We start from the raw sequence: 12922 nt of genomic DNA, 5'->3' as shown, positions 1-12922 counted from the left end.
TGAAATCAAACTAAAACCAAAATCTACCTCCATTTAGCTTCTAATCAATGATCTTAAACTTCTGTCCTATAGCATCCTTATCTTCCCTGAATACTGTGTGCTCCAGTCAAATTGGACATTTCTACCCCAGGAAAAGGTACTGCACTCTCACTACACTTTTAAAATCAATGAAAGACTACTTTTTCAAGGAAACCTTTTTGGATCCCCAACTCATTTCTGGACCTATTTTGAGCTATTAAGTCTTTCCTTCCAGACCACATTTAACACTTGGTTTTGTAACATTCTAATGAATATATTATGTAATAGTATAGATTATAGTTATCTGTATTGGACTATTTTCTCCATGGAATTTTCTTGGCAAAGATACTGGAATGGATTGTCAGTTCCTTGTCCAGTAGATCACCTTTTGTCACAATGACCCTGTACAGAATAGTTCCTACTTTTGTTGAGTTATACAAGCCTCTCTTCTACAGCAAGACAGTGATCCAAGAAGGGCTTTTTTTTTAAGCAAATGGGTTGAGAGATTTACCCAGAGACAAACAGCTAGTGTCTGATGCTAGATTTGAATTCTGGTCTTCCTGTCTCCAGGACAGGCATTCTGAACTACCCACCTGCTCCACCTGCTCCAGCTAAACTATAAACTCTTGAAGAACAAGAAATTGTGCTTCATCTAAATTTTTTGTATCTAAAACCTCACATTCCAATCCAAGTGTTCTTTTCCACTGTGTTATATGGGAATCTGAAGCTAGTGGTCTTTGCTAGTTTTTGAATCTGTCTTTCACATAATTCTTCAAGTGTATGAACACAGAGGTCATGCCCTTTCCAAAGCCTTCTCTTCTTTTTTTTTTTTTAAGGTTTTTGCAAGGCAAATGGGGTTAAGTGGCTTGCCCAAGGCCACACAGCTAGGTAATTATTAAGTGTCTAAGACTGGATTTGAACCCAGGTAACTCCTGACTCCAAGGCCGGTGCTTTATCCACTACGCCACCTAGCCGCCCCAAGCCTTCTCTTCTTGTACTCTTCCTTCACTCAGTCTTTTCATGGTACTTCACCTCCTCTAGATACACCTTAACTTTTCAGTATTTATGGTGACTGGAAATAAACACAATTTACTAACTTGAATAAAGACAGAATAAAATGAAATTATTATTGTGCTCTGATAATAGAGTAGGAACTAGGCCCCCTTTCCTCAATTTGATTCTGTCCTTAGGGATAGTCAGCTTTTTTTGTTTTTTTTTTTTTAGTTTTTCAAGGCAATGGTGTTAAGTGACTTGCTGAAGGTCACACAGCTAGGTAATTATTAAGTGTCTGAGGTCGGATTTGAACTCAGGTCCCTCCTGACTGGTGTTCTATCTACTGCACCACCTAGCTGCCCCAGATAGTCAGCTTCTTTACTGTCCTAGGCAAGCATCTGGCCACTGGTAACCAGTGGCAACTATCCCCATCTCTGGAGCCCAACCAGAGCAATCTAACAGTCAGCATTCCCACTATTGGAATTCTCACTAATTTCCTATTTCTGATCTGAAAAGCAACTAGCTCTTTACTTATTTACACAAGAGTGATAACAAACAAGATCTGAACTCAATAAAGTAAACAGATGATGCCAACTTCCTTATTCGAAGATGACCCACTCAGGATCTTCCACAGTCCCAGATGAACGAATGGCTTTTCAAAATTCTTTCACTAGGGAGCAGCAGGTGGCACAGTGGATAGAACACCGGCTCTAGAGTGAGGAAGACCTGAGTTCAAATATGACCTCAAACATTTAATAATTACCTAGCTGTTACCTTGGGCAAGTCACTTAATCCATTGCCTTGCCAAAACAAAAAAGCAAAAACAAGATTCTTACACTATAGACTTAAAACAGAAATATATTCATTCTATAATTCAATAAGAAAATAATTTTCATCAACTGTAAGGAACAGCTATTTCCTCAGAGTACTTCAGAGCAATAAAAGAGAATACAAGAACTATTACTTATAAGGATCCTAATTCTAAATTCTAGTATGTCTATTCAAATAGGAACATATGGAAATTAGGAAAAATTAGAACATTAGGAAAACATCTAATACTTTATATTTCATAGTCTCTATAAAGTTAGACCTAAAAGAGACAATTTAATCCAAATCTTTTATTTGATACATATGGAAAGTGAATTTACCCTAATTGTTTCCATAATTCATTATCAATAGGAGAATACAAAGTAAGAATAGAACACTAGGGTGTTCTATTAAGCACCATAAATACTGAAAAGTTAAGGTGTATCTAGAGGAGGTGAAGTACCATGGAAAGACTGAGTGAGGGGCGGCTAAGTGGTGCAGTGGGGGGCGGCTAGGTGGTGCAGTGGGGGGCGGCTAGGTGGCGCAGTGGATAAAGCACAGGCCCTGGAGTCAGGAGTACCTGGGTTCAAATCCGGTCTCAGACACTTAATAATTACCTAGCTGTGTGGCCTTGGGCAAGCCACTTAATCCCATTTGCCTTACAAAAATAAATAAATAAATAAATAAATAAATAAAATAAAATTTAAAAAAAGACTGAGTGAAGGAAGCAGGATGGGGGGTGGGAGGAGAGACTCAGATCCTTTGACTTTCGATCCAAATGCTCTTTTTTTTAAGGGTTTTTTTTTTTGCAAGGCAAATGGGGTTAAGTGGTTTGTCCAAGGCCACACAGCTAGGTAATTATTAAGTGTCTGAGACCGGATTTGAACCCAGGTACTCCTGACTCCAGGGCCGGTGCTTTATCCACTGCGCCACCTAGCCACCCCTTGATCCAAATGCTCTTACAGTACACCATACTGTATATCAGAGTAATTTTTAGAGCACTTTAACATCTGTTATCTTGTTTGATCCTCCTAGAAATTTCATGAATTAAACAGGGGAATTTTGGATGAGGAAATTAAAGTTCACAAGATTATGTCAGCCCAATATGAGACAAGTTATCAGAAGAAATGTGTTTAGAACCCAGACTTTCTGATTCTAAGCAAAGCACTCCTTTTACCATACCATATTGCCTCCTGAAGGAAACCACCATCCTTCCAGTTACCTGGATTTGCAACTGTGGCATCATTCTTGATTCTTCATTTTCCCTCACTCTACCTAATCATTTGAGCATTAGAGAACTTGTGTGGGAGAGGGATTGAGAATCAAGTAGGTATGAGCAAGAAATACAAAGCATGAGAGAAAAGGATAACTTCAGTTCTTTATCACAGCAGCAGCAATGGGAAACAGCTCAATTGCAAAGATAGAGGAGAATTATTTGTCACCCTAGTGTTCTATTCTTACTTTGTATTCTCCTAAGAGGCGGCTCCTCTCATCCAGTTTCCTCTGAAGATCTACCTGTAAGAAGAACAAGAAAAAGGTTCATTGAAATGCTTGCCAACTCAACTCAGGATAACAGATAGCTGATTATGTGAAATAGTGTAAGGAAAAAAAGGAGAAGACCCTTCCATATCTCATCAGAGATATATTCTGGCTACAGATACTTTCAGCCAAGTGTCTCAGGGTCCCCAAAGTTGCTGAGGAACCCAAAGATCTCTCTGCCCAGTATGGTCTGGGATATATCTAGGAACAGAGATAAACTCAGTGTAACATAAGAACATACAGTAGTCTGGGGTCCCTTCATACCGTGTGCAACAAGGTCACCTGTCCTACCTTCAGTACAGAGACTCTTCATATAACTCACATTCTGGTTGTGTAGTTCATCCTTGTCCATGTTTGCTCTCAAAAGTTCTTGTTTAAGCTGAAGAACAGATGTGTCCTGTTGAGTCAATCTCTGCTGCAAAGCATCCTGGGGAGAAAATATATCTTAAGGTGGTTATGTTCCATTGCTAGGTTACTGTTAAGTGTCTTCTTTGTGCACCACCATTCCATTTGACATTGTGGTTATTGTGGTCTCTGTTCACAATAATCTTACACAATAATTGGGAAGGTAAAACTATCAGTAAGCAAGAAATCTGACCTTACCCCTCCCTAATCTTGCTACATTTCAAAATTCCTTTCCTCCAGTCTCTGATGAAGAAGTAGCCCTTCTTCCTGCCATGGCCAATGGCATGTACCCTTATTTATACAGTATCCTTCCATTTCCTTCCATAATCTCTAGCAAATTGTTCCCACTGTCATGCCCTTTCTAATTTTAAACATCTATCTATAAAATCTTTCCCTCTGCTGTCTACAAACACACTCAAGTCTCCCCATCCTTAAAAAAAAAAACTTCAGAAGATGCAAAGACATTTCTTTACATAGTTACTCCTAAGAAAAACTATCTATAGTCACTACCTTCATTTCTTTTTCCTCTCCTTCACTCCTCAACCTTTATAGTTTGGTTTCCAACCTCATCATTCTCTCACCTAAAACTGTCTTCTCTAAAATGATCAATAATCTAATTGCAAAGCATGATGGTCTTTTCTCAATCCTTCTCTTTGTCAATCTTGCTGCAGCATTTGCCATTATTAATCATTGTTCCCTTCTGGTTATTCTCTCCTTTCTGCTCTCTCAGCTTTCCTCCAATCTGACAACTCCTTCCCAGTCTCCTTTGATGGGTCATCATTAAAACCTCTATTCCATAACTGTGGGCTTTCTGATGCCATGGGTTGAATGATTATCTCTATATAATTGACTACTCAATCTTTATATTCAATCCTAGTCTCTCACCTGTGCTTCTGGAAGCTTGAGTCTTCTACTACCTATTGGACATTTCAAACTGGGTGGTCTAGGCATCTCAAATTCAACAGGTATAAAACAAAACTCAACTTGTCACAACTTTCATCTCCCCTCGTAAACTTCCCTATTTGTTGTGTACACTACCATCTTCCTAGGTACCCAGAATTGCAACCTTGGTATCATCCTTGATTACTCATTTTTCCTCACTCTATATATTTAGTCATTTGTCACATGTTTCTACCTCCACATCTCTCAGATCTGTCCCTTTCTGATCACGTAACTAACACAATGGTTTGGAACTTCATCATCTCCTGCCTGGATAATTGCAACCACTAGCTTCCTAATTGACTTCCCAGCTTCAAGTCTCTCCCTATTGGGTCTATCTTCCACAATGCAGCCAAAGAGACTTTTATTTATTTATTTAAGGCAATGGGGTTAAATGATTTGCCCAAGGTCACACAGCTAGGCAATTATTAAGTGTCTGACTTTTCTAAAGTGTAGGTCTGACCTTGCCATTCCCCTGATCAATAAATGTCTTTCCCAATTGTCTTTCATTTATTTTTTATTTAAGGTAATGGGGTTAAGTGACTTGCCCAAGGTCACACAGCTATCAATTATCTTTAAGATCAAATATAATCTCCTCTGTTTAGATTTTAAACCCCTTTAAATTCCAGCTTCTACCTACTTGGTTACCTTAACTCCCTTTCCCATATATACTCTGAAGTTCAGCTAGACTGACTTTTGCACCACTTCTCACACATATGGTACTCCAGACTGACAGACTCAAAATCAAGAAGACTCTGCCTCAGATATTACTAGCTGTATGACTCTGGATAAGTCACCTAATCTCTTTGGGACTCAAGTTTCTTCATCTATAACACGGTGGAGTTGAATTAACTGATCTTTCTAAGGAACTTCTTGATCTTTCTAAGGTTCCTTAGAGACAACTAAGTGTCAAAGTATATATAATGTGCTGGGCTTGGAGTTATGAAAAACTGAATTCAAAACTAGCTTCAGAATAATTATTGTGTGACTCTGAGCAAGTCACTTAGCTTCTCCTTGCTTCAGTTTCCTAAACTATAAAAAGGGGACAATTATAGTATCTATGTGCCAGGGTTGTTGTGAGACCAAATGAGATCATACTGCCATGTACTTAGCACAGTATCTGACACAAAGTAAATGCTTAATAGGTCCTTTTTCTCTTCCTTCCAGTTCTATATTTAGGATCTCATGATCTCCAGTCTCTGTGCCTTTGCACTGGCTAGTCTCTCTGACCAGAACGTTTCTTTCTACAGCTCTATATCCTAAAATCCTTGTTTCCTTCAAAATCCAGCTTAAGTACTTCTACATGGATCTTGTTCAGTTTTCCTTCCCACCACCACCACCTCCAGTTGCCATTGCTTACCCCCCCAAAAAAAATAGGTTTCATTTTATTTATACTCATATATGTTCATGTTCTACCTTTGAGAGCCCTTTCATTCTGTCTTAATCTCTCCAACACCCTGCACAGGGCCAGATACAAAGTAGGTATTATAAAAGTACATATTGACTGATTGACAGTAACGGGACCAGACCAGATTTCATTAACATAGGGAATTCTGTGGTAGAAGCAAGCTACCCTGATCCAGTTCCTCCCTTCTCTATGACTTGAAGTCATGTTGCTAAGGGCCCTGGCAGACTGTATGACCTGCGTAGCTGTACAGCTGGTACATGTTAGTGGTAGTTGTGCTGACTACTGCTTTGCCAGGCAGACAAAACTGTTCATATTGTGAGGTACATACAGAGAAAATAAGACAATAGAGAAGAATATGCTTATTTTATAATACAGACAAAAATGGCAGAACCTGGGAGAAGAGGTAGAAGGAGAGAGAGAGAAATTTTTAAAAAAGGTAGCTCTGAACTAGGTCTTGAAAGATTGAGATATAGATAAGCAAGAAAAGAAGCATTCCATAAGGATGAGACAGTCATTCTTTCTTACTTTACAAAAATGCAGGGCAAAAATAAAAGGCTTTTTAAACCATCTATGAGGATGGCTTCAGGGGATTTTACTGCAACCTCACATTCTACTTGTGTTCAAAGGTTTTGGGTAGTATCTCCCTGGTTTCAGGATATTCGCCTATCTTTTTTTCTATTTTCTCCACTCTGCACAATGCAGTGTTTATTTGGAGGGGGGAGGGGTAGGAGGAGTTGGGGTACAAAGAGAAATAGTATGACACATTTTTACCATGTGACAATAACTATGACAGTGCTAGTGAGAAGAATGCCAATTTGAGATGCCCTTGGCCTTCAATGTTCTAGAATTATTCACTGGCTTATGGATGAAAAAGGACAACAGCCTAGAAAGCCTTTTTTCCCTTCTTTCACAACATGATTAATAAGTATGTTTAGCAGGGTTATACAAGTAGGGCCATATTAGAGTGCTTTCTGTCAGAGGGAGGAGGGAGGAGAAAATGTAAAACTCAAAATCTATCAAAAAAAAATGATTGTTGAAAACTACTCTTGCATGTAGTTGGAAAAAATCCTGACCAAAAAAAAAAAAAAATCCTTTCTTCCATAGGGCTGGGAGGACAAGGTTTTATAAAACTATAGCCAAAGTGGTATAGAGAGACTGAGCACCAAAAGCAAGCCAGGAAAAAAGCCTCAGCTAAATAGAGATACTCCACTCCTCAGACCAAGTCAGGGCCTAACACAGAAGCCTCAGATTTCTGCCACTCCACAGAAGTCAACATTTTCTCTGAAGGAATGAGGTAAAAGAGTTAGCTCATATTTCTTTTTACCTTTATTCCCTGCAAATTTCTGACTTCTTGTTTGCATTTCAGCAACTCTTTCTGAAAAAACAAATACAGATTAGATGGCTTTTGCCTTATGCATTGTCTCAGAAGTATCATCTCCCCCTGTCTCACAGAGAGCAAAACAATGAGGACATTCCATGACAGAAAACAAAACCAAAGGCCTCATTCAGTCAGTGGCAAATGATAAATCACAGACTTGCTGACAGAGGGCCACAGAGTCATCTTCAGCCTCCCCTTGGCTGCCTGAAGAACTACACAGACCATTTTGGGACAGAAGGGAACTTCGACAGGGAAGATTCTAAACCTACTTCCGTGTTTAACAACCCTCACCCTTAGAAGTCTTCCATATATGGCCTGAAGTATCATAGCTCAAGTAACCTAAATCCCCCTTACTGAAACAAGATATCTTAATATGTGTTTTACCAGTATTTTTAGATTATCTTGGCTTAACCTAATATTGGGCAAAGGGCCAAAGAACTCCTAAAGACCAGTCAGTGCCTTCTGGGAAATTTATGTCTAGATGAAAACAAGCTTCCTCCACAAAATCCAACTTCCTTGCCTCTTCCTGTTGTGGAAAGGGCTGTGGGCTTTCAAAAACTGTGCCAGGAGAGTACAAGCTTGAAGCCGGGCTTCAAGGGCCACCTGGGGCTGGATTGTTTGATCAGAAGTGACTTAATTAAATTCTAAGAAACTGGTCACAAGAAAGGTAGCCACATGGTGGCGAGTTTTCTTAACATAGCAACCCCTTGAAATTGTTTAATGAAGTGTAGAAAGAATACAATTCCCACACCAAGGAAATCATATACACTTAAGATGTTGAAGTAAAATGATCTGGTCTAGAACATGGCATGGATTACCTAAAGAGCATGGGGAATATGAATGCCTGTGTATATCTTTGAGCCCATAACTATAGCAGATTTTTATAAAGAGGGGGAAAACCCTTGGTCCTCAAATTCTTTTCCCTCCTGCTTCACACCACAAGTTTTCCAGAAACTCTTTTGCATTAAGAAACCCTGAGAGGTATTTGGGAAAAGCAGTCCTCGTTGATCCTAAATCCTTTAAACATCTTTTTCCTCATAATTTATTATGCATATACATGGCAGTACCTTCAGGTCCTGATTTTCTTCCATGCTCTGGTCCAGACGACTTTGGATTATGATCTAAATATAAGAGAAAAAGAATAATTATAATTATATCCTGGAAGATTACTCTTCACATGAACCAGACATACAAAATCTCACAGGGAAAGAAGAAACTCACCAGTTGCTCTTCTGGGTTGGCTCCTGGTTCAAAGAGAGCCAACGGCCTCTCTTGTTCATCTTCAGGCAGGGACCCATTAAGTAGCAAGGCCTGAAAATAAAACAAAGGCAAAATAAAATGTGACTCCTCCAGTCAGGTGACTTATGCCAGATAACTCAGGACTGAGACCAGTGAGCTCAGTCCCTAAACTGGAATCACAACCCAACTTACTCTAGAAACCCTTCTATAGCTTTGGCTGCTCCTTTACTCTGTGCAGATGCATACTAATCTTGGGATAATCTGAAGTTCTGACACTGTCTGTGCCCCAAGCCTCTATCACTTCTCTGAATTCACCTGTATCTTCAGCCATAAAAGCCCCTCTCAGTCCCAGGAGGTAACTGGAGAACAAACCTTGCTTTCAGGAATGGTTGGAAGCATTTCAAATCAGAGCTACTCAAATTGGCTTTAACCAGCAATACAGAGAACCAAAAACAGAGGTTGTTTATGTTGGCTTTGAAAAGTACTTTTCAATGAATCGATTGGAATGTGTCCGGGAGTTGGGTGGGGAGAGAGATATAGATGAAAAAAAAAAAATTCTCATTCTAACTTCTCAAGGTTAATTTGAAGAGCTGCATAGGAAAAGTAGGCAATGTGTTTGTATGGAAATTATATGTCCTCATTCATTTCAACTCTCCACAATGGACCTTGCTTTTCTCAGAGGATCAGTTATATAGCTAGGACTGATTATCAACTGAGATAAAGATAATAATCAAGAGAGGCAGTTTGAAGAAGTAGAGTCTGTTTTATAACTAAATTGAGTCAAAATTTTGCCAAATGAGATAAAGGTTTATATAGGTCATATACAATATCAGCAAACATCTAGTATATTAAAAAGGTTAAGTCTGGTCATTTTCAGCATCTAGAAATAATCTGAATTCATGAAAAGAATATATTCTGAAGTTTTATGGTTACAACAAGTAGAAAGACAATGGGGCATCTAGAAAATGTTTCATTCTTTAATAATGAACTTATTAATAAGCTTTAACTAAAGATATACTAATGGGTGAGAAATCTATGCTATAGCTTTGCCACAATTTGGTCCTCACTGAAACTTTTAAGGAGTCCAGATGATGCTGAGCTATTCTATATCTTTCAATAGAATTCAATTCTTCTCAAAATTATGGTTTCAGAATTAACATGCCTCTCTGTTTGCAATGTTGACTTTCAGGCTGAGGCCTTCATTTTTCTTACTTTCTCATCAGTCACTGGCTCTCTCCTTATTGGAGAAACTTAAACCCTCTTAAGAGTCAAATAATGGCTATCTATATTCATAGAATGCAAATGATCCTGGAGAAAATCTGTGTTAAGTGTGTGTGTCCCAAAGTTCTTTAATGTTGTACTGCCATGTACTTATTGTATAACCTAAGGAAACATTTCATTAGTTATTCCTTGGAGCATGGGAGGAGAATCTGAATTACCTTTAAACTACCGAATCAAAAATGGAAAAATCAACAATTCCCCTCCATATTCTTAGGCAATACATTCTCCAGACTTCCTCAGTCCCAAACGCATACATTATGCAGATGAATTTGGCCACTATGCCAATCTCCTTTTTTCTTAGGGAACCTTTTGTGTCCCTTCTCTGTCATCGGCTGGCTGGGAGCACCCCATCCATCGCCTGCCTGCTGCTAGCGCCACATATACAATGCGGGCTTTGTTTACGTGTCCATAAATATTTGACAATTCAGAAACAGCACCGCTCCCAGCACAAATGAAAAAGATTATTCCTAGGCAATTTCAGGGTCGTCAACACACTACTCTAGGTCCCTCTCAAACCGGGGCAGACATAGAAAAACAATGAAGGGGGGAGGTCACTCAGTGTGGGAACTCTGTCAAGTGGGTCGGTCAGTTCCTTTGGAGAGATTTGCTTGAACTGGCCCTGCAGGTAGATTATGGGAAATATTCTGGTTTTTGTTTCTTTTAAGTTAAACTTACTCTACCTGGTCATTGTGATCTAGAATCCATGAAAATTTCAATGTACATGACTAAGCAACATTCCTGACATGGAATTAAACTGAGATTTGGGGAGCTGGTTCCAAAACTACTTTTAGGACAGTTTCTAAGAGAAACTGTGCAACTAATCACTATCTTTCACGAACAAAAATTGCAGCTATACCTCTTCAATAACCTATAAGAAAAAGAAATCTCTTCAGAGCATAAATCTTTGGAGGAGAGGAAGAGCTTCCCTAAAACTCTAGCAACTGAGCTATAAAAAATACTTCCAGACCTCTTAAGTCAGAAGCAAAAACATTTCCTTGCTTCTATTCCCCATTTGCTACCTATTTTCCTCTCTCTCTCTCACAACCTTACAATGAACTTTGACCTATAAAGTGAAAAGCAAGTTATTTTCAGCAGACATAGTCATGGGGCAGGAGGTGAAGTAAATTAGTGTGTTAAAAGGAGAAAATCCAAGCAAGCAAGCAAGCTACCTGTAGTCCAGATATCATTTTCTTTGCCTCCTCCATTTCTTTTTCTAGGTGTTCTTGTTGCTCCAACAGCTGGTCTTCCCATGAAGTCTCTAGATAGGTTCCTGGGCTCCCTGCTAGCCAGTCACGGGAAAATGGAGAATCTGTCTCTTCTACAAAATGAATACAGGGAGTATGGTTCATGTTGATGAACAACACAAACCTTCTGGGAGAAAGGGTTTTCAGAGTCCTTAGTCAGGGCTCTGGGCCTCCAGCAACTGTCTCACTGCACAAACTGGAATCTCTGCTAAGGTGTGTGAGGATTCCAGGGGTGGGGGGTGAGATCAGTTCTAAGCAAAGCACTTCCATGAACTCCAAGCTTAAATCTCTGGGGAGCAGCATATATACTCTCACAGAAAAGGGAATTGCTGCCCTGGGAATGGCCCACATTCCTTCTCTGGCACCACAAGAGGGATTTGAAATGGTACCTTTGTACAAGGCTGGTTTGGTTCTCAATTCCTGACATGTGTCTCCCAGCTCAGATTCCTAGAAACTGCTTAGAGGAGGTGTTGATGGAAGGGCTGCCAAATGTAATAATTTTTTTCTAGCTGCTTCAGAGCCTCAGCTAGGGGACAGTCATTTAATCCTCCTTTGTTCCAACAGTCATAAATACTGAACCCTGACTCCAAAAGAGAGCTATGGAGTTAAAGTATACAAGAAACAAATCAGAAAAATAACTTTCCTGCCCTCACAAGAATTTTTATGGTCCCAGAGCAGATACTGATAGTGCCCAGGTCAAACTCCTCATCTGAATTTTCCTAGTTTGCAATAGCATGACTGCAAGAGTTTACTTTGTAGTATTCATAAATAAGTTAGCAAAGTAGAAAGTGAGAACAGCTTGGAGTCAGGAAGAAGAGAATGTGTCCTTTCTGACACATCCAGCTTGTGTGGCCCTAGGTAAGTTCACTTAACGTCTCAGTGAGCAAGCTGGATCATTAAGATATCTCTGGAAGCTGCTCACACAATAGTGCAGTCACAGATTTGGTGCTCAAAAAATGCTTCAGAGATGACATGTAGATAGAATGTTAAAGTTTTAAAAACATTTTTAATTTCAACTCATTTGTTACTCAACAACCCTGTGAGGTCAGCCACTATAGATAGTATTATCTCCATTTTACAACAGAGGGAACTGGGGCTTAGAAAGTTTTAAGTGTCACTCATCAAGTAAGTGTTCAAGGCAGGTTTCAAATTGGGGTCTCCACTGATTGCAAGTGCAGTGTCCTTTTTATAATATCATGCATGTCTCCTCTCTTCACATAGAGACTCAAGTAGGGTAGAGTAAGACTCAGAGTGAGTTTTATTTCTGAAGGCTTTATTTCTATTTCTTCTGAATGAACGAAAATTACATGAAAGTATCATTTGCTTTCTGTATTTGTGAGAGCAAGGTGAATAGTCAAAAGGGGTATAAGGAAGAACCAAGGAAGGGAGGTCATCCCTTTTCTCCTGTCAACTTCAATCTGTGTGTTGTCTGGGACAACTTGGCTCTTACTCAGATCTCAATCTAAGATCAGGTTAGAATAGGTTATTTTTTCTTTTTAGGTTTTTTTTTTTGCAAGGCAATGGGGTTAAGTGACTTGCCCAAGGTCACAGCTAGGTAATTATTAAGTGTCTGAGGACGGATTTGGACCCGGGTTCAAATCCGTCCTCTTGACTCTCAGGTCAATGCTCTATTCACTATACCATCTAGCTGCCCCCTGGTTGTTTTCTTTT

The 12922-nt window shown here is 39.4% G+C and overlaps 1 protein-coding gene across 5 annotated transcripts in view; it reads right to left on the bottom strand.

Annotated features, from left to right (window-relative positions):
- DIXDC1 (DIX domain containing 1) overlaps positions 1–12922 on the bottom strand; it is a 74387-nt gene that overhangs the window by 13157 nt on the left and 48308 nt on the right. For all 5 annotated transcript variants that reach the window (XM_074216667.1, XM_074216668.1, XM_074216670.1 and 2 more), the window contains 6 exons: positions 11177–11325; positions 8709–8798; positions 8555–8608; positions 7434–7484; positions 3680–3784; positions 3280–3333 (listed from right to left, as the gene is read on the bottom strand). In XM_074216667.1, the coding sequence (XP_074072768.1) occupies positions 3280–3333; positions 3680–3784; positions 7434–7484; positions 8555–8608; positions 8709–8798; positions 11177–11325 (503 nt within the window). The remainder of the gene's footprint in view (positions 1–3279; positions 3334–3679; positions 3785–7433; positions 7485–8554; positions 8609–8708; positions 8799–11176; positions 11326–12922) is intronic.

Source organism: Macrotis lagotis, chromosome 1, assembly GCF_037893015.1.
Source record: "Macrotis lagotis isolate mMagLag1 chromosome 1, bilby.v1.9.chrom.fasta, whole genome shotgun sequence".
NCBI classification, from domain to species: Eukaryota; Metazoa; Chordata; class Mammalia; order Peramelemorphia; family Peramelidae; genus Macrotis; species Macrotis lagotis.
Note: the sequence above shows the minus strand (reverse complement) of the source record. Positions and strands in the feature narration are given on the sequence as shown.